The sequence below is a fragment of the Ochotona curzoniae genome, unplaced genomic scaffold (genome assembly GCF_017591425.1).
Source record: "Ochotona curzoniae isolate NIBS_2020 unplaced genomic scaffold, NIBS_Ocur_1.0 scaffold_4505, whole genome shotgun sequence".
Taxonomy (NCBI): Eukaryota; Metazoa; Chordata; class Mammalia; order Lagomorpha; family Ochotonidae; genus Ochotona; species Ochotona curzoniae.
Window position 1 is genome coordinate 22,506,248 of NW_024467118.1, and position 25,434 is coordinate 22,531,681.

At 49.3% G+C, this 25,434-nt stretch overlaps 1 protein-coding gene across 3 annotated transcripts in view; it reads left to right on the forward strand.

The window, feature by feature from the left end:
* The window catches only part of TBC1D1 (TBC1 domain family member 1), a 186,998-nt gene that overhangs the window by 107,094 nt on the left and 54,470 nt on the right, over positions 1-25,434 (forward strand). Inside the window, exons 6-15 of one of the 3 annotated variants that reach the window (XM_040966043.1) lie at positions 1-108; positions 615-747; positions 7,108-7,199; positions 12,820-12,930; positions 16,516-16,644; positions 17,905-17,991; positions 20,629-20,909; positions 22,554-22,709; positions 23,266-23,385; positions 24,274-24,413. In XM_040966043.1, coding sequence (XP_040821977.1) covers positions 1-108; positions 615-747; positions 7,108-7,199; positions 12,820-12,930; positions 16,516-16,644; positions 17,905-17,991; positions 20,629-20,909; positions 22,554-22,709; positions 23,266-23,385; positions 24,274-24,413 — 1,357 coding nt within the window. Of the gene's footprint in view, positions 109-614; positions 748-7,107; positions 7,200-12,819; positions 12,931-16,515; positions 16,645-17,904; positions 17,992-20,628; positions 20,910-22,548; positions 22,710-23,265; positions 23,386-24,273; positions 24,414-25,434 lie in introns of those variants that run through there. The other 2 variants (XM_040966044.1, XM_040966045.1) reach the window with 2 other exon arrangements.

Genomic DNA, 25,434 nt, shown 5'->3' on the forward strand with positions numbered 1-25,434 from the left:
GGCATCCGGCACGTGGACCACTTTGGGTTTATCTGCCGGGAGTCTTCGGGCGGTGGCGGCGGCCTCCATTTCGTCTGCTACGTGTTTCAGTGCGCCAATGAAGCTCTGGTGAGGGGACTTACATTTCTCACTAGGGATATTGGCCTCTAGGGTGCTTCAGCCTCCTGGGGCCGTAGACGTCCTTAACAGGGTGGGGTAGCCTTGTGTGCTTGTCATCTGCATTTCGTGGTCCCATTTGTGCAGATGCAACAGCGAACACTCAGTTGAGACATGCTCAGATGCTCGGTGAAGGGGTTCTCTGTGTTTGAAGAACTTGACCATTTCCACCCTCTCGTCCCCTTTGTAAATGTCAACGTTGGACTCTTGGCCAGAGGTGTTGGCTTGGTGTCTGTGTATTGGACCTGTAGCTTTTATTTTGCCTTGTCTGCTTTAAGAGCTTTGAGCCTCTGGGGAGGGTTCTTAGCAGCACTGGCAATTGTGATGGTTACCGTCTGCCATCAGAGGAAGAAGGAGGTCAGTAAAGTCCCAGCATACCCAGTGTCATCCGTAGCTCCCCTCCCCAACTCCAGGACCCTGCACTGATGACACCCTCTCTCTTCTCTCTGTTTGATCAGGTTGATGAAATCATGATGACCCTGAAGCAGGCCTTCACAGTGGCCGCGGTGCAGCAGACGGCCAAGGCGCCAGCCCAGCTGTGTGAGGGTTGCCCCCTGCAGGGCCTGCACAAGCTCTGTGAACGCATAGAGGGTGAGCGGTGCCTGGTGCCAGGTGGCTGCTGGGCAGAGCAACGGGACCTAGGGAAAGGTTGGGTGTAATACAGGACAGAGGGTCAGGTGAGCTGCCCTGCCCAATTGTGGGTGTGTTCTAATAGTCAGGTGCTGTGTTAGGGGTGTGGAGGTGTGGACTCCACACCTCTGTGTCTGGAGCTTAGTGGAGGAGTTAGGGAAACAGTGACCACACCAGCTCCCCTCACTCTTCAAAGCTGTGTGAGGGCTCGGGCACCTGGACCACTGCAGTGGGACCTAGTGAGATGAGCTAAGGGTTCCACCCTTAGGAGAACAGCCATGTTGGGGCAGGGGCACAGAGGACAGGCTGTGGTGGAGAAGCTAATAGGAAAGGATGAAAGAAGTGCTGATGGCAGATACTGCTATTTGTAGAAATGTGGCTTGGGGGCAGTGTTAACGTTGTTCGGATTTGCCCTGCACCTTCTAGAAAGGAGTAAAGGATGAAAGACATCCAGTGATAAAGTCATGTCTGGTGAGCCCAGAATTCAGCCTGTACCAGCCTTCCAGGAGCATGCCATGCTGGGGGGCATGGAGAGCTGGTGTCCAAAGCTTCCTACTAACTCTACTTTTACAGTTGTAGGAATGTGAACCAAGTCAAAGTGCGAAGGGTTGAAGGGTCAGTAAGGGATGGGAAGGGGCACATGGCTGGCCAAGGACTGGGAGGGACTGGGAGGGGCCCAGACGGGGGCTAGAGCCTAGCAGTAGGAGTGCTGATGCTCATCGAGGGAATTCAAGTGGCAAAGGGGTTCATGCCTCTCCCGTTGTGATTTTGTTCCATTTCCAGATCTTTTTAATTTGTGGTTTTGGGGCTATCACATGATTTCAACTACCTGCGTTACTGTAAAGAGAGAGTGACAATTTAATTCTTTCCCACGGGGTCAGGTGTTTTGCTGGTTGGTTAAGACCTGAGCTTGGGGCACTTGTATCCTGCCTTAAAGTGCCTGGGTGTGCATCTCAGCCCTCTCCTGGTTCCACATTCCTGCTCATGTTAAAGCTGAAGTACCTGAGTCTCTGCCAACCCTGGATTACATTCCTAGCTGCTAACCTTGGCATTGGCCCTGGAAAGCAAGGGGCCCCAGGGCCCCTTGTTCACAAGACCAGCCCATGTCTTTGTAAACATTTGGGGAGTGAACTAGTGGGTAGAAGATTCTTTCTCCTCCAAGTCAAGCAATTAAAAATGTGGTGTAATTAATTCCCATATATCTATAAGCTCTAAATGTATACAGGAAACTGCATCTCTGTTTAGATCTGATTTGTCTTTTTCTTCTTCTTCCTCTGCTTCTTTTTAAGATTTGTTTTTATTGGAAAGGCAGATTTACAGAGAGAAGGAGAGAGGGTTTACCATCTGCTGGTTTACTCCCCAAATGGCTGCAATGACTGGAGATGAGCCAGTTAGGAGCCAAGAGCTGCTTCTGGGTTTCCCATGCTGGGGCAGGGAAAGGCTTTGGACCATCCTCTACTGTATTCCCAGGTCACAAGCAAGGAGCTGGATGGGAAGTGGAACTGCCAAGATACGGACTGGCACCCATATGTGATCCTGGTGTATGCAAGATGAAGATTTAGGCAATTGAGCCATCGCACTGGGCCCTCTTTTTTAGGTAGTGAAAGTAGGATGTAAGGGCGATCTGACTACGACATCTGTCACCCCATTGATCGCAATGGTTGATTTGGCTGATCTGGCTGGCTAGGCGGGTGTCCCCTTCCTTCCTCACCACTCCATGTGCGTCCCTCCCAAAGCTGCAGGCTCGGTTGAAGAGGACGACCATCCCTGCTGGAGGAGGACTGGTCTTTGGTCAAGGGTATATGAGTAGCTGCACTCCCCTGCTAGACCCTCCAAATAAGCTCTCAAGGTAGTGAAAGTATATGTAGCATAAAAACATCATACTGTTTTTTGTTTTAAAGATTTAAAGAGAGGAGAACAAAACAGAGAAAGAGAGATCTTCCATCTGCAGGTTCGCTCCTCTAAATGGCTGCAATGGCCAGAGCTAGGCCATTCAAAAGCCAGGAGCATGTTCTGGGACTCCCGCCTGGGTGCAGGTTCCCAAGAACTTGAGCCATACTCTGCTGCTTTTCCATAGCAGGGAGCTGAATGGGAAGCAGAGCAGCTGAGACTCAAACTGGCACCTTTGTGGGATGCTGGTACCTCAGGCAGAGGTTTAGCTTGCGATGCCACGGCGCTGGTCCCAGTGTCCACTTTCTAAGTGGGCTGTTAGCTGCATTGTCCGCTCTGTCACACAGCCATTTCTGCTCTCTATTGGAGGAGCATTTTGGTCTTGCAGCGCTGACACTCATGGCCCTTGTCACATCCTCTTTCCCACTGCTTGTAACCTCTGACATTGTGGTACTTTCTGTCTCTATTGATCAGATTACTCTAGATATTTTACATAAATGGGATTATAGGACCTGTCTTCTTGTTTCTGGCTTATTTCACTTAGCATAAAATCTCCTAGGCTGATTCATAGGGGTGTGTGTATGTGGGTGTGGGTGTGTGTGTGTGAGAGAGAGAGACAGAGAGAGAGAATTTCATTTCTCTTTAAGGGTCAGTAATATTGCTTTGCATGTGGGTACCACCTTTTGCTTTTCTGTGTGTCTGCCAGAGGACCTTTGGGTGATGGATATGTGTTAGCTGCTGTGAATGTTGGTGTACAAGTATCTGCAGATTTCTGCCTTCAGTGGTTGGTTCCTAGTGCTAACTCTGTGCTCTGTTGTTTAAGGAACTGCCACACTGTTCTACAACATTTAGAGCATCTTACATACCCGCTCACAAAGGACAAAGGGCCTGCTTTCTCTGCATCCTTACTAAAGTTGGAAGGTTGTTGCTGTTGTGTGTGTGTGTGTGTGTGTGTGTGTGTGTGTGTGTGTGTGTGTGTGTGTTTTGATGATAGCATCCTAATGGATGCGAAAAAGTATCTGATTTCTAATTTCAAGTGAAATAAATAACAAGTGACATCTTTAAAAGTCTGAGAAAGTTTGTTTATGTCATGACCATGCTCTCTATAAAATGAAGAAATATGGTTACTATTTTTGAGTGCTTCCAAAGTTGTTACTGCTTGCTGACTTTCAGCACAGTATAGCTGGGAGCAAGAGAAGCTCGGCTCTAACCAGAGCTCCCTCCTGAGAGGATCACTAACCCTTTTCTTAGTGGTTGTCAAGATAAGGTAAATGATGACGGAAAGGTCCCTGAAGTGCTTGTTAAGAAGCCAGTAACGGCTTTGGCCTTGAAGATAAAGCAGATCCTGATCTGCAGGGACTGGAAGGCTTCCAGAGCTCCGCTTGGTTTAAAATCTTTCTTTGTCATGGCTTAGCTTTCAGAAAGCTACCGCTGAAAAGTTTAATCAGGGTAGGGATTTTTTTTGGCTGCTTTAGTATTAGGATTATTTGATTAACCTTTTATCTGAGAAAATTCAAATGCCAGGGGTCAGCGTTTGTGACACAGCAAGCTCTCCTGCTGCTTGGAACACCTGTTTCCTTTAGCAGAGTGCCTGGTTCAAGTCCAGGCTACTGCATACTTCCAATCCAGCTTCCTGCTACCACACCTGGCAAGCAGCTGATGCTATGCCATCTGCATGGGAGGCCTTGGGAGTTCCTGGTTTCTGGCTGTGGTTTTGACTTGGTCCAGCCTGGCTGTTGCTCACATTTGCTGTTATGCAACTGCTAGAATGCACCTGGCATTTGGAGACTGAACCAGTGGAAGGAAGATCTATCTCCCCTTTTCTCTTGGTTACTCTGCCTTTCAAATAAATTATAATAATAAAAAAAAAAGTCCAGCCACAGTAGAAAATTCTATTCATGCAAAAACATTCTTTAAATAGTATGGTTTAAAGTCTGGTGCACATGTGCTTTACCTTCATGATGGAAAGCATTTTTAAAAATATGTGAGGATATTGTGGAATGGAATTGAAAGATAATTTGGGCACAAAGTCTTTGAAGCCCGTGCATGTTTTTTTTTCTTGTAAAGATGCATTTTTGCATGAACTTTCTAAAGACTCTTCCAGAAGGGACATGAACTAGAGGCATCTGTAGTAGAGGAGCTGATAATGACTTGATGAATGGCTTTAGGGTCCCTTGCTTTTTGCTGTTACCTTCAAAATGAATAGCATGAGATGATTTGATTTAAAAAAGAAAAAGTTATATATTCCTGGAAAGGTGGTTTGGACAGAAAGTTACAATCTGACCAAAAACTCCATGAACTGTGGAGAGGACCAGTGAGTGACATGGCTCCTCAAAATCCCCGTATTTCCTCAGCTTTTGCAGGCATATGATCTGCAACACAACTCCTGTGTCTCTGTAGCAGCTTAAATGCATTGTGCATGGTAACTATGCTGAAGGTGCTTGCTGCAACCTGTTCTGACAGCTTGGGAGTGGTGCAGCTCCACTCATTCAGGACTTTGAACTTCGTACTGTACTGCTTTTACATTTTAGAGGAGCATTTAGATTTTGACTAAGAAAGGAAGAAGGTCAAGCCAAGCCTTGTTGTTGTTGTTCCCAGAGCACATTTCCCCCTAGGAAAGCCAGGTCATTCATGAACACTCCCTGGGATGAGAGCCTTTTCAGCTCTGACAGTGAGGGGCTGTCTCCTTGTCCAAGGGGAAGTCACCTTGCTCCTTTTTCATCTCTACACTTGTAGGCCATCCCCTGACGGCCAGAGGTGGCAAGGAGCCATGTGGAAGGCGCTAGGACCTAGGTGGGCCTGGAAGCACCGGGTCAGCCAAGGCATCCTGGATATCCCACTGCACAAGGGACTGGACAGTGTGTCCTGACTGCCCTCCGGCTGCCAACACTGCACAGTCAGTCTGTCTCCCGAGGCAGCCCTGGAGTGCCTGATAGCATGAGGCCTGGTGGTTTGTTTTCCTGGCGCTGTGAGACTTGGCTGCTGCTGAACATCTGGATTGCATCCTGGCCAGCACACCAGCCCACCTGCAGGCACACTCCCTCCTCTGTGTTCATTGTGCGTCCGTCCTACTCGGGGGAAGCAGCAGAGCCTGTAAGAGTGGTTTGGAAGGCAACTGTGCAGGGTTCCAGATCTAACTCAGTCCTTTACTGAGTTGATGACCTTGGGCAAAATACTTCATTTCTCAATTCCATCGTCTATACATTAGGGCTGCTTAAAAAAAATCACCCATTTTAAGGATTATTTGGGAGAAACTGAATCAAATAATGCATGGAAATTGTTGAGTGAAGTGGCCCAACAGTCACTGAAGGGATATTGAGGTGCAGACATGTGATGCAACGGTTAAGGCCCTGCTTGGAGCATCTTGGTTCTAGTCCCAGCAAGAGTGCAGTTCTAGGTTCCTCCCAGTATGACCCTGGGAAGCAGCAGATGACACCTTAAGTCCTCGGATCCCAGTCACCCCCCATGGGAGACCCAGCTTGAATTCCTGGCTCCTGCCTTCAGTTTGGCCCAGTCCAGCTGTTGTAGGCATTTAGCAAGTGAACTAGTGGATGGGAGTGTGTTTTCTCTGTCTCCTCTCCCAATCTGCCTGCCTTTCAATTAAGTAGCAGTAAATCAACAAAGTTTTTGGAAAGAAATATTGGTTATTTTTATGGTGATTGCTTAGGTTTTTCTTCGGCTTCCTCTTTAAAAAACAAACAAACAAAAAAACCCTGTCATGGCCACAGTTTGGGGAAGAGAGAGGAACCGGCTCTGGAGAAGAGGCCAGAAAAGGCCCTGAGCTGCAGCTGCGTGGAGGAGGACTTTCTGAAATAGCAGAGGCAGCTGGGCCCTCGTGTGCTGGGCACTGCCTTGGTTTTTGCAGCTTTTCCTCAGAACTCTCCCTTGTGTTCATTAAAGGCCTGGAATGATAAGTACGTGGTAAAAGGAAAATGGTCCAGTGCATGGGTCAGATTTCCATGAAGGCAGCCTAACATGCCAGAGAAACTTGTCGAGCCTAGTTTTAAAACCCCAGCAGGTGTCTTCCCTTGAGAAAGAGGTGTCATGTCTCCGGCCCTGGCTACAGGGACACAAGAAGTTACCAGAGCCTGGGGAGCATGCTCTTTTTGGGTGAAGCGTTGCAGCGCAGGGGAAGCTCTTGACAGCCACTCCCACTGAGGGTTGTCCAGGGTGGTGTGTTTTGGGAGTTTCCTAAACTCAGTGGGCCTCAGTTTCCTTAGCTGTAAAACGGATTTCCTCCTCATCAGGTGGCCTTGGGGGTAACTAACCTTAGCGCACCTCTGGCACTTTGGTTAGAATCTCCATAGGTCCTGAAGAGTCCGCATGGGGTGTGAGAGGCTATAAGACAGTGATTGTGGAAGTGTTAACTCCCCCTCCTAACGTTTAAATCCATCATCCTCTCTCTCTCTCTCTCTTTTTTTCTGTTAATAGGAATGAATTCTTCTAAAACCAAACTAGAACTCCAGAAGCACCTGACAACCTTAACCAACCAGGAGCAAGCGACTATTTTTGAGGAGGTTCAGGTATGGTGGAGGCTTTTTTTTTGTGACTTGGAGAGGCAGGGAAAAGCCAGCAAGTTCCATGTGAGATGCCGTGGTGCCGTGTGCCCCAGTCAGCCAGGCCATGTTGTCACCAGCCAGCAGATGAGGCTGTGGGCACCCCCAGGCTCAAGCTACAAGTCCCCGGGCCGACTGGATTAGAGTTATGGGTTTACGTTCGTCTTGGCTTTCATAACAGGGCAGCTTCTCCCTTCAGAAAGCAGGTTAGAGTAAGAGAGCGGAAGCTCTGAAGAGGGAGCCGGAGGCTTGGACCTGGTTCTCTGCACCCTCATGTGCTTTGTGGAAACCTCGGCTGCCCCTTGTTGCTCTCGGTTCCACCGCAGCTTTGGAAGTTAAATGAGACAGTGTCTTGTGCATTTCTGCTGCTTTTCCGCCCCCCACCGCTCCCGTAAGGTTTCAAAATTTAGGTCATATTGTCTACACAGAACCGTAGATCAAATCCAGAAATAAAAATAGCACCAGCTAAATGTCAACAAAACTCCGGCTCCCTGTCCTTTCTGCCCCCAACCTGGAGAAGATAGCCCTTGTCCTCGCCTCCGGCTGCTGTGTGGCTCAGGGAAGCCAGGCTGTGTGGTCTGCTCAGGGCGAATCTTTAATGAGCTTGCCAGAACTTCTACATCTGCTTCAGCCAAGGGGACATTTTCTGTGGTCTGCTGGAGCTGGTCTAGGGGAGGAAAACACATCAGAACGCGGCGTGTGTTTATTGGGGGGCGCTCGTGGGGTGACCCGCAGGTTCTACAAATAGAAGCATCGTTGAGCAGCGAGGAAAGCTGGGCCACAGGTTCTTTCTCTTCCTCCTCCTCGTGCAGAGAGACTGCCCCATGGTCAGTTTTTTGCTAGTGCTCCGAGTTAAAGGAGCGCAATGTTCCCTGTACGCACGTGCTAGGGCGCCTCTTTCTTTGTTCATGGTAGGATTGGCATATTAATTGTCGAAAAACAAGCACAGGAGGACGTTGGAATTGCACAAACAGCTTAGAGGGTGGGTTCCATGATTTTCTTTTTTTTTTTTTTTTATAATACTAGTATGTTTTCCATATTGTTAGCTTCATATTCAAAGGGGGGTATTTAAGGGAGAAGCCCACCCAATTTCCCACCCTCCCCAGGTCCCGGATATAGGGCATGCTCTGAGGTTCTTGCTCAAGTGGTCTTGATATTGCCACAGTTATGAATCACTGTCAATCTTGCCACTCCAAGCACTATGAGATCTTTGAAAAATCCACTGATTGACATAGTCCATCATAGCTGAGATGGTTGGTTGACCCGTTCTGTCTTCTCTCTTTTCTTCGTTAGGGTTCTGAGTCCAGCATTTAGATTAGGAAGATCTCCAAAGAAACTTCTTGTATGTGCTAACAAGTACAGGGCCTGGCACCGTCCATCGCTCCAATCAGCTGGTGGTTGCAATTCCTGGGTTGGTTCTGTTTTCACTCCCGACTTCCACTGGAACCAATGGGTGTTGCAGTCCAGCCTGGTTCTGCCCAGCACATACTTGGCCCTCACATAAACCAGCAGGAGCTGTAGCGGGTTCCATGATTTTCAATCTGGTTTATATTGTTTTCTTCTAAACCAGCTTGCGACATACTACTTTGTTCTTTTCTTCAAGGATCTGTAAAGTTTTCAAGTTCAGGATGCTTGTAGACCAATATAATTTGTACTTGGGATTCAGAAACAGACAGGTGGCCCTGGTGGTGGAAGTTTGGCCTGTTTCCTCCCCTTCTGGCCTGCTTACCATCGGTCCTTCGCCAGGTTCGAGGGAAGCATCTACCCAGCAACTCCCGAAGGCATGTCTCTGCCTGGTGTGGATGTTCCCTTTCATGTAGAAAACACCATGTAATGTTCCCTTAATAAAGGTGTGCTAAATCAGAATAGACAGTACATACAACATTCTCTTGCAAGAATGCCAAGTTGCTCATGGCCAGGATTGAGACTCACTTGGGCCCATGCAGGATTCCTGGTACCAAGTTAAAAGACTTGGTAAAGAAGCAGGTGACAAAGGCTTGCTTTTAGATTAATTACAAAGGGGGAAAAAAAACCTCACCTCTCAAGGCCACTTTACATCTTGGTTGCTCAGAACACCAGAAGTTGTGGTATTTCCTGGCCTTGAAGCACCAGCTTCTCCTCTGACCTCCGTTGTTGCCCATGGTGCTTTCTGGAAGGACCAGGGTTGATGAGCCAGGGTTGAGCTTTCTACAGGCTTGCTGATGGGCCTGTCGAGTTCATTCCCCAGTGGCTGCTCTTGGTTTCATTCTAGGCAGCAGTGCCTGCTAAGGGGGCTTGCAAAAGGACGAGGTGGCCTTGCAGCTGGGCGAGTCCTCTTGTGATAAATGGTAAATACCATCCCTGGTGGAGGGTGATTTGTGTTTAAGAAGTCCTCAAAGGCCCAGTTTTCATAAGCTAGGTGTAGCTACTGTTAGTTTTTAAACACACTTAAAGTTCCTCTACACAGCTAATTCCCACAGCCAGGTTCTCTTTTTGCGGTAAGTTTACCACAAGCCCAGATCCCAGGTGCAGTGAAGTGCTTAGGAGGTCCTTACTCCAGCGGGGTGAGGGCAGGAGCGGGGGTGGAGGGGTGGAGAACACGCAGGGACGCGTCTCCTGCCATGGTGGCAGGATGGGAGGCTACCAAAGCAGGGGAAGGGGGCAAGGTGGAGTAGGATGGGGAGAGCCAGGCAAAAAGGAGAAAAAGGGACGAGGGGCACACGTGGAAGCTCCCTTATCCAACCCTGAGCCTGAAGGTGTGGGCGGTGTGGGCAGTTGGTTGGGAGGAGGGCTGTGGGGGGGCACCAAGGGATTGGTGACTGAACTTGAGCCACAGGTAGGTGGGTGGGGAATAGGAGGAGAGGCTGTGACAGATTGGGGGGGTGGTCTCAGGTGAGATGCCATGAGGTTACATCTCATTGGTGGATAACTGGAACAGTGCCGATTGAGTGAGCTGTGCGAAAGGGGAAGCAGATACAAAATGGCTCACTCCTCACAGTTACTCCATTTTTTAGAAATATTAATTTATTTTTATTGGAAAGACAGATATATATATAGAGGAGGAGAGACAAAGAGGAAGCTCTTCCGTCCAATGGTTCACTCCTTAAGAGGCCACAATGGCTGGAGCTGAGCCAATCCGAAGCCAGGAGCCAGGAGCCAGGAGCTTCTTCCAGGTCTGCCATGTGGGTGCAGGGTCCCAAGGCTTTGGGTCATCCTTGACTGCTTTCCCAGGCCACAGTCAGGGAGTTGGCTGGGAAGCAAGGCCACTGGGATTAGAACTGGTGCCCATATGGGATCCTGGCGTGTTCAAGGCGAGGATTTTAACCACCACGCTATCGTGCAGGGCCCCACAGTTACTCTTGATATGACTGTGCGGCTACGTGCTTGTTAAAACCAATGAGCTGTGCTCAGCTCTCTGTCAATGAATGTTCCAGGTGGAGAAAGTAACTCCACACAAAACAACCACAGAGAATCAGCAGCCAGCAGTAGCTGTGCAGGTGGTGCTGGGGCCAGATCCTGTGGAAGCGAGCTGGCGATGCATGTGCTAGGGGACAGCTGGGTCCCCATGATGATTCCCAGTGCTGCCAGGCCTCCTCCTGGTGTGCGGCCTGTTTGAGGCGGATACTTTTCCTGGCACATGTCACAGGATGGGCGTGAGGCTCACAGCTGTGGTGTCTTGCCCTGTGCTCCTGGCGGCCCCACAGGTTGCCATCAGCCTGAGGAACAGCAGCGAGCCTGGCTAGCGCTGGGCACAGAGGGGCTCTCGGCCTCTCCTGTGGCGGTGAGCGCATTCCCGGGAGGAACTTAAGTACCAGGTGGATAGTGCAGTGGGTGTGGACCCCTCTCTGCTCATCTTTTCCCTATCTCCATGGTTTTCTTCTCACCAAATATCACAGAGTTGGAGTGATACAAGACATCCCTTCTTCCATTTGCCTTCTTTTTGTTTGGTGGAGGCTTGACAGTTCGTTTCTGTTTATCACTGCATGGTAGTCTGTCCCACCATTTGTCAGTGTTCTAGGGCCATTCCCGTTGCTCCCACTTTCATGGCAGTAAGAAGCAAGCTGCAGTGGGCATCCGGCCACAGGTGTTGAGATGGCTGGGAATTCTTGGTGCGTTTTGGGGAACAGCAAGCTGTGCAGCGACTGGCTTGCACGTTGAGTGTGTCCTGTGGTCAGAAGCTGGTGGCTGTCTTCCAGAGAGGCTTTCTTAGCGTGTGTTCCCAGCAGCTGTGAAGCAGAGGGGCTGTCGTTCTGTGGCCCTGCAGTCTCAGTATATCGTGACTTTCTCGGGTCCCAGCTGTGTGAAGTTGGCGACTGTGGCACTTGGCTGGCACTTTTCCTTTTTAGAGGATCTAATGGGATCTTCCTCTAGAGACTTCTACATGTTGCCCGTTTGATGCAGAACTTGGTCACATCAGGGCTTACGGCCTGGAGTCCATGCCAAGTGTTGTCTCCCCTAGCCTGTTAAATGTTTAACTCTCAGATCTGAAATTTGTGAACAGAAAGTCCCTGGTGGAAACACACACACTTGTGATCGTTTCCCCTCTCTTGCGTGGGTAACAGGAAGAACTTGTTTTCAAATAATCCTCCCCTTGAAGAGCCATCCGGTCAGACGGGTCAGACATGTGGGTCAGTGGGTCCCTGGGAGGTGGGGACAAGGTGCCGACAGCCTGACTTGAGGCCTGCTTGGTTGGCCCTTCCCCCGATCTTGTTTTAAAGGGAGCTCGGAGGTTTGGAGCAGGGGTGACAGGGGAACAGGACAGTGAATACTCAACAGTATAGAAGTGGTACTTTCCCTGAGTTTGTGGACAAGCAGCTTTGTGGATTGTCCATTTGTTTTGTTTTCTTCATACTCAGAAAAAATAATGTATTAAATCAGTTGGCCGTCTACAAGTGGGCTTTGCTGTTTAGGATGATCCAAGGAGGAGCTGTGCGATCTAGTTGTGGGCGGACTCCATTTTTAGCAGGTGAGGAACTAAAACTGAACAGTTTTGCTCAGCAGCCAGATCCACCTCTTGTGGCTGCTAGGCCAGCGTTCCTCACCACTGACCTGTCTGAAAGTCAGAAGGCACAGGGAGGGTCTGTAGGAAAAAGAAAGGAAAAGGAAATGGCCTGCTGTGAAGTTGTGCAAGGAAGTGCCTGTCTCAGGAGGCTTCCAGAAGGTGTGTCATGGTCATGGGGTGCTCAGGCAACATGACAAACCACGCCTCCGGATTTCTGCCCTTGTCCCCTTCTGTCCCTTAAGAATTGATGAATGTGGCGACATTGTGGCCCCTGACCTCTGCCTGTTTATATAGATTCTATTTTTCCTTCTGTTTTAGAACTATTTATTTATTGAATATTTTGACCATGCCTCTCTCTGATGTTTAAACTTTATTTTGGGTAAGAAGACCCAAGAGGTCAAAAGCTCGATTGACCCCACTGTTGTTCTTTGTAAACCATCTTCACTGTTAGGGTCGCTGGTGCCCCCTAGTGAAAGCATCAGATAAAAGCACGAGTCAGTGTGTGGAAGCTCTTGGTTATTTCCAAGGGGTAGGATTAGGCATTGGGGAAACAATTAAAAAGAAATGTAATGTAACGTGTGTGTGTATGTGTTTTTTTTTTTTAAGAAATTGAGACCAAGAAATGAACAGCGAGAGAATGAGTTAATTATTTCCTTTCTGAGATGTCTATATGAAGAGAAGCAAAAAGAACACGTCCACATCGGGGAGATGAAGCAGGTATGGCGTTTTTCTCTTACGGCTCTTGCTCAGAGGCCCCTTTCCCTCTTAGGCTTTACGTTCACTTGTTGCACAAAGATGGAAAGGTTTGGGAGCATTAGGCTCTGCTTAGTTAGGACAAGGAGAGTTTGTGTCTGCTCCTGGGCAGAGGACTGGCTCAGGACACGCGCAGTTGAGGTTGACAGCAGACACAGCTGTCCAGAAGTCGGTCCTTGTCACCTCATCTTTGTCCCTTGTCAGAGGGGAGCAGCACTGTCCCATTGTGCTTGGAGTTGCATGAAGTGCCCAAAAGCCGTTTGTAGCAGAAATGCCGTGGGAGTGTAAAGCGATGTTATGGAGTCAGGTGCCGTGTTAGCATGTACAGCAGGGTTTCTGCTCGGCTATAGAACTTGCACTGGTCCTGGTTTTGCATCATGGGCAGATGCGTCTGTCCCCATTTGTTCTGCCCACAAGAAGCTTTTCTTGGCTCTTCTGTTGGCGGGATGTTAGGTCCAGAGGCGGAGCTACCTCAGTTCTTGGCCTCTGAAGATCTACACTCGGGATTCGGTGTACATGGTGCTGTAGACCATTTTCCTTTGCCTTTTGGACTCCACGTCAGTCAATTCATAACGAACCATTAAGGGCCTCCAACCATATGCATTTTGTATTTGAGGAAATTACTTGTTGGCAAGGGAATTTAGAGGATTACTGGTAATGGATGTTCAGATTCCTTAGTTTTTCCAGAAACAACGTTGCCCTTTTCTCTCTCCAATATCAAATGCTTACTTCACAATGTTTAACTGCTGGGCGGCCTGCCCTGTCTCCTGCTGTCTGGCCACTGACAGCCTTCCCTGACTGGTTACCTGTAGCAGGTGTGTGCGGCTTTACCTGGATGTTCGCTTTACAGCCATCTCATTGGAGTCCTGCTCTCTGGCCAACTTTGTTAGCACGTGCCAAACTCCCGGAGCTCATGTGCGGGGCCTGACGTATGTTTTTCATCTTGCTGGCTAGCTGAAGGCCTCTTTGTTGGTGACTGTAGCACCAGTGTGTTGTCTGGCCTTCTGTTTTTTGGCCCTGTTTGGTTGCTGTAGCTTCCCTCCCAGCCTGTGCCCCAGCCGTGGGATACTGTTAATTTGCCATGGGCCACCCAGTAAGTGTTCAGTTAATTTTGCTGCTTACTTGTCAAACTGTTTCTTTTTCCCTCTTGGGCTCTTACCCTGTTCTCACCCTCTTGAGCTGGTAACAGTTTTTTCCTTTCTGAGATAGAAAACTATTACAGTTTTCTTGTGTTTGAGTTAGCCTGACTTGTTTCAGCAGGAAATTGATAACTTAATGGTGGATCAGTGGATCGAATAACTTCTCACGGTTGGGAAGGGGAATGAAGCATTTATCGTGGATGGAACGACATCACTTTGAGCATGAATGCTGGGCCAAAAGTTTTGGCCTAAGTACAAATTCATTTTTCTAGACCAGGATCAATCTTTGTGATTTTGGTATGGATTGTTCCAGTGCAGAAATATATTTAATGTGATTTCCGCGCCCCCACCCCCCCCATTTTCAAACAGTGGAGGATTGGCAGTAGCAGATTGAGGTTCACAGCAGAGCTGCTGTTTGGGTTTTTTAGAGGACCTGTGAGCAGGAAGGTCTCTGCCTGCTTTAAAGTGGTAGTTCCCATCCCATGTTTGTCGGTGGCCTCCCCGTTCACCTGCTGGCTGGACACTGTCAGCTACAAGTTGTTCAGAAGAGTCACTGCGTGTTCAGTGAGTCAAATAGAGCTTAGAAATTGTTCAGTGGATTTCTGCTCTCATTTCTGTGGTCGGACAGTTGAACCATGTGGCTTTCATTCCCTAAGCTTCCCTGCAGAAGGCTGACACGTTCTGACATGACCTGGACAGATGTAGGACCCTAGTTTTTTTTTTTTCTAAATTTATTTATAATTGGTACTCAGTAATTGCACATGTGTGTGTATAAACACATACAGTGTGTGCAGTGTTTACAGCGAGGAGTTTCAGTATACATGTATATGGCATAATGATGCAATAAGGGTCACTAGCTTATCCATGGAAAGTTTTCTGTGTTGAAATACGTAATGCATTATTACACGTTCAGTAACTGCTATCCATGGCAGAGGTTGGCCAAGCTAAAGATGGGGGCTAGGGACTGAATTCCAGGTCCTGCATGTGGACAGCATCACTTAACCCCTGGAGCCATCCCATATCCTCCTGGGCTCTGAATTAACAGGAGCCAGAATCTGCAGCTAGAGCCGGAGTGTGAACCCAGGCACACGGATGTGGAATGCAGCTGTCCTTATCACCCTAACTAACTGTAAAAATCATCAAAAATAAAAATTAAAAAAAATAGTCACCTTTCCTGAAGGTGTGTCTGACACGTACAGCATGATCCTGTTCATGTCAAGTGTCAGCTGTCTGAAAACCAGTGCTTGGGTTTTATGGATAGAGACACAGACCAGACCCAGGCGAGTGAGCGTGCCTATGTCGGCTGGGTGGGTGACAGCAGGAAGGGGCAGTGGCAGGCTGCACAGGGGTTTGTAATGATTCTGGTTAACCAGAGGGAGTGAACGGTTTATAATCGTCCAAAAGGCTGGCATCCTTTGAATGTCTAGTGTGTTCTGACGTGCCTCAATTCATTGGCAGCCCTGTGAGGAGGGTTTAGCATGTGGCCTTAGTTGGCAGGGGCAGCAGCTGATGGATCCCAGGCCAGGGAGCAGCAGGGAAGCGTTCTGACCCACTCCTCACTGCCCCCCAAGGCTTGGCCACTGCTGGACTGGCCCGAGCTGGGTGCTGGGCAGAGATGGTTGGATAGTTCACCTCCACACTCTTCTGCTTGCTTGGAATCACAACAGATAGAGCAGACCGTGCACTAAAGGACTTGCTTGTTTCTAAGAGTCATTGCCTGACAGGAAGTAGGTGAGAAACCACATAAGCCTGTTGGCAAGAAGCATTTCGCTTGGTTGGCACTTGGCACCCTCTGGGATGCTTCTGTGAGGAGGATGGAAGGGGCGATGGAAACCAAGCAGGGACGACTGAGACCAACAGAGACACAGGAGGAATGAGTAACAGGCAGGGGGGATACATTCCTCAGTGGCTGAAGTTATTTTGTCTCATTGCCTGAAGTGTACCCCAGAGGGAAGTTACTACTTTGCTTTGCAAAGCAAAGTCATAGCTGCCTTTGTGCTAGATGCTGCTCACTGCTCTCTGTACATTACCTCTTTGAATCTCACAACCCAGCATTAGGACTAGATCTGGCTCTTGGACTCGGTTTACCAAAGAACAAATACAAAGACAAAGAAGAAATGTACATGAGGTCACAGTTAGCTGGTGGCAGCCAGACCTCTGATCCAGTTGTTTAGCCCTGATCCAAACCGGTCTAACTGGTGAGTTTCAAAGCACACTTTCTCATTTTAGCAGGGACAAAGCAACTCTTGGAGGCAGAATTGTTTCTGGATTCATACCATGGCACTGGGGAGCAGGTGCTGTGACATCACAGACGTACTTGAGGTGATGATGTGTCCAGAAGATTGCCCTAGAGTCAGGCTTGTAGCAGGAAGGCAGCTTGAGGTGACTCGTCTTCTCTTTCCCTCCTCAGCCCGGGCACGTTGCTGCAGAGAATGTTGGAAGTGAGCTGCCAGCCAGTGCCACTCGCTTCAGGCTGGACATGCTGAGAACCAAAGCGAAGAGGTCTCTGACAGAGTCCTTGGAGAGTATCCTGTCCCGAGTGAGTCATGTGAATCCCCTTGATTAAGTCACTTTTTTCCCGCAGAGATTGTAAGATTGAACCTATGCTTTTCTCATCCATGTATGTCATTAAGTATGAAAGTTTCAAACCCTTTTGTGTGTCTTCTCATTGTTGGAATATTTTACCTACATTTTCAGTTGTTTCTAACTGTTGCCTAGGTTTAAAATGTGTTCTTTGTGCTGTGGTCTTGCACCCAGTGGGGCTTCCTGGGTCCTTCATAGAAGTGCAACCTGCTCTTGGCCCATCTCTAGAAAGAGCCAGTGTTGGGCACATCATGGTGTGTTCCCTGGGAACAGGAGCCGTTACCATTAGCTGCTGTTAGGTGTCTGGAACTCCCTGTAGCAGAGGTTCACTAACTACTGTGGCTCATGGGCCAAATCTGCCCATCTCCTGTTGTTTTGTAAAGGAAATTTTACTGAAACGCAACCTTGTCCATTTGTTTACCAGTTTCTGAGGCTGGTTCTGCATGGAGTTGAGTGGTTGCCACAGATGCCCATGGCCCCCAAAGCATAGAGTTATTTTCAGTCTAGCCTTTTGCTTTGTCAGTTGCGGCTCTGTAGCTGAAGAGTGTACACACATGCCCCGGCTGGGACCCCTCTCAGAAACGACTCCTCTCCCCTCCATGGGTAGGGTGACTCTGGTGATACTTCTTGTAGATCAGTGTCTGGGTCAAAATTTCACACCTTCCTGAGCTCATCATGTCTTTCTGATCTTACGACACACTCCTTTTGAAACTTGTGCTTTATTTATTTATTCTTGTTAGATTTCATGTTGTTTGAAGATGTTACTGAGGATTTTGCAACATCCTCTGAGATCATCTTAATGAAAACAATTCATTTACAAATGCGAGTGTGGGAGGCACTGTGTGTGAGAGCCCCAACCCAAGTGGTAGGATGTCAATTGAGTGATGCGTGGTTGCCTGGGTGTGACCACTGGTGGCTCAGGAAGAGAGCTGTTGAGCCTTGGCTTTTACTCCTGCCAGCCTTGCTGCCAAATGATTGAGCTGCAGCTCTGAAACAGTTTCTTTTATCCCACTCTCCCTCTGGAACATTTGGATTGCTGTTGTATTTAAAAACAGAGCAGAGCTGTGGATTGTCTTAATGTACGTTTATGCGTACATTAAGCCTGTCTTACCCTGTGTGTTTTTCCCAAGCTGATTTAAACAGACCAAGTTGCTTCTAGCAGATGTCTTTGCAAAAGCCCCAGGAGTCCTAACTCAGCTATCTGTTCTTCATGTAGGGTAACAAAGCCAGAGGTCTGCCAGAACATTCTACCAGCGTGGATCTCGACAGTTCCATGTCTAGCACATTAAGTAGCTCCAGCAAGGTAAGCACTCTCTTCCTTGTTTGATGCCCAGGGAAGCCAGCTGCCAGGTCTTTCCCACCTCCTGTCCATCAGGATCTCAGAGGGGAGCAAGAGAAACCTCATAGCTTCACCTCACAGTTGGCTGCTGGGGAGGGCTGGTTGGAACACATGGATTCTGGATTACACCTGATCAGGAAGGCTGTTCTGCAAAAGAACAAGCTCACCATTTTGGATGTCTGAGATGTAGTTTATCATAACCCCATCAATAGATTTCTTCCCCAGAAAGATTGCCCAGCAGTAAAAATAAAGGCGACTGGGAACACCTGATAGAAGGGGGCTCCTGAATCCAGGTGACACCACTCAGGTTCCCGGAGCTCCAACCTCGGCCTGATCGGGTGGGAAGCTTATGATGCAAGTGACTAAGGTGTCCCGTGTCATCTGCCTCCAGGCACAGCTTGGTGATAATGAGAAAGCTGGCCGTTCGGTCTGTTCATGTCTCCTGTTTTCATGTTTTCTTCCCTGACACTTAAAAACGTTGACATCTGATTGGTTCAACTTGATAACAACCAAAAAGTGGGTTAGGGCTCTCTCCTCTTCTCAGAGCAGACTCTGGTGCCAGAATGAGGATGTGTTTCTGGGTGCCAGCTCTTTGCCACAGGAATGGTTTCAGCTCTTCTGAGAGTCTGCCTGGAGATGTGGCTCTTTTTCTTTTTAATATTCCATATGTTGTATATTGATACTGAGGCCTTGTTGGGGCTTTTAACTGACCGGATCTTTACTCTGTTAGACCTATCTTCAGACCATAGAAGGTCTCCCCAAGAGGCCACTGAACTTATCTGGACAATAAGACGCTGAACTTTATGCTAGGCATGTGTTTGCAAGCAATGAATCTCAACTGAACTTGAACTATGGTTATGCAACAAGGTGGAGGAATCCACCATGGGGGGAGGGGTATGGGAGGGGTGGGGGGAATCCCCAGCGCCTATAAAACTGTACTACATAATACAATGTAAGCAACAATAAAAAAAAAATATATTTATTATTTGAAAAGCAATATTACAAAGAGAGAGACAGAAGATCTTCAGCCCTTTGGTTTACTCCCCAAATGGCCACGATGGCTGAGGCTGGGCCTGGCTGAAGCCAGAAACCAGGAGCTTCATCCTGCTGACCCGTATGGGTGGCAGAGGTCCAGGCTTTGCACGGTCACCTGCTGCCTTCCCAGGCCGTACTGGTTCCCAACCATTTTGGTTGCCAGCCTCACAGGCGGAGGCTTAACTCCTATGCTGTAATCCTCCCCCAACACATGGCCTTCAAACCTGGTCAAAAGTAAGAAACACATTTAATATTGTTTCAAGGTTCACAGACACCCGACTACACACATAGAAGTAATTACAAGTTCTCAAAACAGTGTTTGCTGTGAACAGCCTATAAAACCTTCTGCTCTGTTTTAAAAACGTTGTGTGACAAGCCACATGATTGATAGCGGTATTTTGATATTAGGTATACAGTTTAAGAAACCCTCTGGTTGACAGTTTCTCAGATTTTTAAGGTGCATCTGTAGTGAGGTTCTGGTGCAAGTGCAGATTTGGTTGTGACAAGCAGGTTCATGTCCTCTTGCTTTCGATGTATTTTAACACTTAAACAATTTGAGAGGCAGGGAGATAGAGAATCAGAGACAGACAAAGAAAGCTCCCATTTGCTAGTTGACTTCCTGATGCCCACGATGGCCCTGATTGGAGCCAGGAGCCAGTAATACTGCCCAGGTCTCGCACGTGGCTGGAAGGAAGCCAGACTTGAGTGTTCTTTCCCGGCTTGCTGCCTCCCAGGGAGTGAGTTAGCGGGACACTGGTGCCAGGAATCAAGCCCTGGTCCTATGATGTAGAAAGTGGACAGGTGAAACACCTGCTCTTAGTTTGACTTTTTTTTTTTTTTTGAAACAAAATGCAGTAACCTTGAGCCATGCCCAGTGCACTGGTTTGAAGCAGTGTTAATATGTCACTGCTTTGAAAAGTGTGCACCTGGAAGGTCTGTGGTGTTAGAATAGTGTCATGATTCTCAGCCAGCATGTGAGGCCCTACTTGGATTTGATCGAGAACTTAATAGAATGGTGGCTTACATTTGTCTAACACTTGACAATGTACAGAGCACTGTCAGTTGTATAATGCTGCTGCCTTCTTGAGTCCCAGTATGATAAAGCTTGCCACAGGCCTCCTGACCAGAGAGCAAATGATGTGCAGGAGGAAGTCAGAGGTATCTCCTGAGTCATGGCATTACATGTCTAGAGAGTAATATGGGGTACAGTCCAAGACAGCCTCCAAGTGTGGGTAACATGTGTGAGTGAGACCCTTGGTGGACATAGAGAACTCGATGTTGGGGCAGGCCACGAGCACTGAGTTCTGGAGATATGGCGCTGTTGGTGCAGCGGCCTGCGGCAGTCACGTGTTTAGAAATGTCCCATTCTCCCTACCTGCTCATCTCCTACACAGAGGTGTCCAGTAAATGTGAGTCCTCATGTTTCTGTGGCCTCCAGTTGGCTCTTCTCACCACCTGCAGTTCTGTATTCCAGCGTTCCTGTGCTGGGGTTGTTGGAGTGGTGTCAATCCCACACATCCATCCCCTGTGCTGTGTCTCACTTGTTGTGTGTGTGTTTGCTGCCAGGAGCCATCGCTGGGTGAAAAGGAGGCCCCACCTGTCCCCGAGAGCTCCTTCAAGCTGCTGGGCTCCTCTGATGACCTGAGCAGCGATTCAGAGAGCCACCCCACCGAAGAGCCGGTGCCGCTCTCTCCCCAGCAGGCCTTCAGGAGGCGGGCAAACACCCTTAGTCACTTTCCCGTAGAGGGCCAGGAGTCCCTGGGACCCACCCAGGGCTCGCCAGGGGTCTCGCAGAGGAAACTGATGAGGTACCACTCACTGGGCACCGAGACACCTCAGGAACGCAGGTAAGACTTACTCAGAACGTGACTTGGGTGTAAATTGTGGGGCTATACCTATGGCTAAGCAGGTATGTGTGTCCTGGCCACGTCCAATGTGGAAGGGAAGCCCAAGTCAGAGGTGTTGGCCGGAAAAGAGTTTTCTTAGGAAACACATAGGGGTAGGGGGCATCTGGCCCCTTGGAGGGGCACCTGGCTGCTTGGAGCAGTCTGTGTCATCAGGCTGCAGGAACAGGGAACAGAAGTGGTCCTTAGCATGGAAGACGAGTGCTCAAACAGCACAGGTATGTAGCCAGCTTTGGAAACCAGTTGCTGATGGCAGGGACGGGGGTGGGGAGGCAGGGCAAACGCGTCTTCACTGGAGATGTAGGCAGGGCTGCAGTGGGATGGAGGCGCAGGGACAGAGAGGGACAGGTATGTGGAACCTCGCAGGACAGTGTAAATGCCATTGATGGGCCCTGTGGGCCGGAAGTCAGGCCCTAGTTTTGTTGTGAGCTGTCTGTGACTTGGGTGCAGTCCCTGAACAACTCTGAAAACACTGGAGTAAAGGTATCCTAAAACGTTTTGCCCCCATCAGAATTCTAGACTCTTAGGGATATGCTAATTTGCATGATGAGGCTCCAGTGAACACTTGGACTTTTCTGGTTATAGAAAGAAGGGGAAGCAAGGTGGTGCTAGAACTCAGCCCCATTCCTTCTAGGGAGAAACTGAATCCCCAGTGCCCAAGCCTGTCAGTTAGCCCAGGGCTGTCTTTAAAATTAATTTTAAATGTGTCTCTGTACCCAGGCCTTAGCCATGAGCAATAGGCTCTGACCTCTCCCATGCTATCCTCTCTGAGGTCAGCAGCAAGTGCCCACAAGGACACAGGACAGGTGCAGTGCACATGGGCAAGGTGCAGGTGTGTGCTGCCTTGTTCGCAGTCCTGGAATGATGGGCAACCTGCTCTTTGCCATTGCAAGTGGTGTTGGGGCTTTGGAAGCCAACTAACTGTGGTCAGTAAGCAGGATGCAGCCACAGAACTATTTAATAGGTAGGGCACTCTGGGGCCACATACAGTGCAGCCACTGGAGCTGTGTGAATTTCTGCAAGTTTCCAAAGCCCCTGTCTGCACAGCACCGCTACCTTCCTGGTGGTGATGCTGCAGAAGCACGGAGACTCGTGGCCCTGTGGCTCACGCGAGCACCAGGTGGCCTTGGTTCCAGACCTCTCCCCTCTGCTCCCAGAGTGTGTGGGGAATTATGTGTTCCTGGGAGTGCACCGTTTCGGCCCTAGGCCCTCTTGTGACTCTTCCCATTTATCTACAGGAAGCACAGTGAAATGCAGGCCAGGATATTATTTGTTTCAATGGGAAAACGTCGAATTCTTTTTCTTTTGCGTGTTTAAAATTTTTTTCTGTCAGTTCCTCCCCCAACCCTTCCCCCTCCCTGCCCCCACCAATAAAAGAAAAAAAAAAAAACCCTCCCTAAATAGTATGGGGAGTGCAGGCTAGCCGGGAACAGGTGCGGGAACTGCCCCCACAAGGACGTGGGTACCGGGGTACTACAGTGAGGGGTGTGGGAAGGGTGGGGATTGGGCCTCTGGACTTCCGCCTCCTGCCTGCACCCCTCCGCCCTTCCTTCTGGGGCTCTCTAACTTTCTCTAATTGCTCTTCAGTGGGGACCATGTACCTGCTGGAGAGGCTGGGTCTGGCCCAGGCCAGCGCCTGGCTCCTCCACCTCGTCTTAACCCTTCCACCTCCTCACCCAACTTTTTTAAGTGTGTAAAACATACTTCCAGTGGAGAGCCAAGTGGGAATGCCGTGCCCAAGAGGTGAGCGCACTCGCATGGCCATGTTCCATGTTGCTGGTCTTTCCCCTGGCAACCCCTGGGATGGCACGGGGCACATCCCACTGAAGCCTGGCCACTGCTTGCACGTGTGTCTTTGTGCTTGTGTCTTTGCCTCTTTTTTTTTTTTCCTGTAGTTTTTTTCAGCCTGTTGTTTGACCTAATTTTGCCAGCAGTTTAATTTTTTCAGCATGAGCAGGAGCAGGCCTGGGTGATGGTCTGGTGGCTTATGCTTGTGTTCACATGCACCTGCCCCAGTGTGCCCACACACATGCACACACAGCCCCAGAGCAATGATTCCGCCCTCTTTCAAAGCAAGCCGTTTGGAAGAAGGACTGATTTTTAATTAAATTACAGATCCTGTACATTTAAGAGTAAATTTTATCGACTTAATATCTCATGGGTGAACTCTTCGTATCTGCTTTGCCATTTTTGATATCACAATGGACATGTTTCTCTTGTTTTAAAACTGACATGATTTGTGTGTGTGTTCATGTTGTTCCTTTTATCCTAAACACTCTTTTCAACCAAACTCTCTCAGCATCTCCTACCGTAATGCCCTGCGGAAAAAGCTTCATTCTTCCTCCTCTGTGCCAAATTTTCTAAAATTTCTGGCTCCCGTAGATGAAAATCACACCTCTGACTTTGTGAGCACCAAAAGGTAGGGCTCCATTTAGATCCTCCAACCTGGCAGTGTGCTGAGTGTTGACTCTTTGGGGGTATATGGTGCCGTTTGTTTTCTGTAACTGTTCTTCGGTCATGTCAGAAATCATTTCAGCTAAATCAGTGGTTATCTCCTTTCTTGTGTTCACTATCGTTTAGAAGCTTGTGCAATAACCTGTTCTCCAGTGGGGCTGAGTGTGGGTAGTCATCAGTGAGTTAAAACCTTAGCCAGCTCTCCAGGTGCGAGCAGGGGTTCAGGGTGGCGAGCGGACTTGTGATGTGCGGCTAGGGGATATGGAGGGCTTGTTTCCTTGTGGGTACCACTTCAGGTGGAGTTGCCAGGCCCTTTCCCAAGGACACAGCGAGCATGAAATAAACTAAGGAATAGATTGTATGTGTGGTTGTTTTGAAAATACAAATGTTTTTCAAAATACAAATGCTGCAACCAGTGACCGCGGGATTATTGACTCCACATATCTGCGTAATCCAACTGCAGCTTTGTCACTTTCTGCAGCGATCCTAGAGTCCCAGACCAGTGCTGGGGACATGCTGGCCAGGCTCCGACTGGGGCAGAGGGTGGCCTCATTTTTCCCAGAGGGACACCTAGCAGCCGCTGCCTGTCAAGGCTGGCCTGGGTGCTTTGCAGCATTTTTCCAAGGAGATGACTTGGCATACGACCTTGTTGCTTTCATTCTGCGCCCCTGACAGGTGGAGGCCCCATCCGGGCAGTGCTGGGCCAGCCTGCCTTTAACCTCCGAGAGGATGGGCTGTGTGTGTTTATACACGGATGATTCATGACTTAGCACTCTGTTTAGAAATAGCCAGGCTGAACCGCGTTAGTGCCTCCCCTCCCTGTGGTCATCAACCAGTTGCCTTGTCCTTGTAGGAACTTGGAACCCAAAGCTAACCATGTGGGGGACTCTGGTGGGACCCCCGTGAAGACCCGCAGACACTCGTGGCGGCAGCAGATCTTCCTTCGGGTGGCTACCCCACAGAAAGCGGGCGACTCACCCAGCAGATACGAAGGTAAGCCACAACCAGGGTTCCTGGCATACTGTTCGTGGGAGGACTGTGGGTTGGGGCTTTGACATTGGAGGCTCTGAAGCCAGACTTGGGGCAGCAACAGAGAGTTCCTTCAAGGGAGCGTCCTCTGCAAGCAGGAGGAGAGTTCTCATGTTCCAGTTGTGCGGGCGTCTGTGTACAGAGCCCAGCTGAATAGCCTGAGAAGCTGTCGCTGGCTCCCTTTGGTACCATCACTCACTTCCACCCCAGACGGAGGTAAAGCAGCAGGCTTCACCGATCCCACCTTTCACAGCTGTTCAAAGTCCGTGAAGCCAGTGTTACCAGAGTGAAAGCAGCTCCCAGGAAGGGAGGGCCCTGGGGTGCCCAGGCCTTGTCCACACCCTGCCTTGCTTTGCCTCAGCCCCTCCACTGGGGGCGCCATGGAGCACCATCCTTCCTGTGTTCCAGGGTTCACGGGTCAGGGGTGAGATCTCAGTCAAGTGCAATAGGCAGGCTGGGTGTGCACAGAGGACAGGCACCTGTTGTGGAGGGCAGCCTCTTCAGTTGTACCCCACAGCCTCAGCGTGTCTTAAGTCGATAGCTCATGTGCCCTTGACCCTGCCTGAGCCTTGTTCCTTGGGGCGTGATTCTTCCACTGAAACTGGGCCTCTGTCAGGTTTGCATTGGAGAATCTTGGCAGCTCTGCTTCCCCCAATGGGATGTAATGCTCAGGTATTAATCAATTTGGGCCATCTTGAATTCTTCAGACCCCGACAGCCTGAACTGTGGTCTGTCTCACTCCGTTCTGCAGGAAGGGGTCCTTAGACCCCAGTGGGGTACGGGGCCTTTGCATGAACTCTTCCCACTGCCTGAAATGTTCTTCCCAGACCCCAGCCCCCAAATCCCCATCGCTGACCCCTTACCTCCTCCACATCATCACTCACTAGCTCTTTTTCCATGACGCCTTGCCCAGCCTGTCAGTTTCACATTGTCCTCCCCTCAGGCATTCCTCCTTTCCTGGTCCTGCCAACACTTTGCTTCTGTA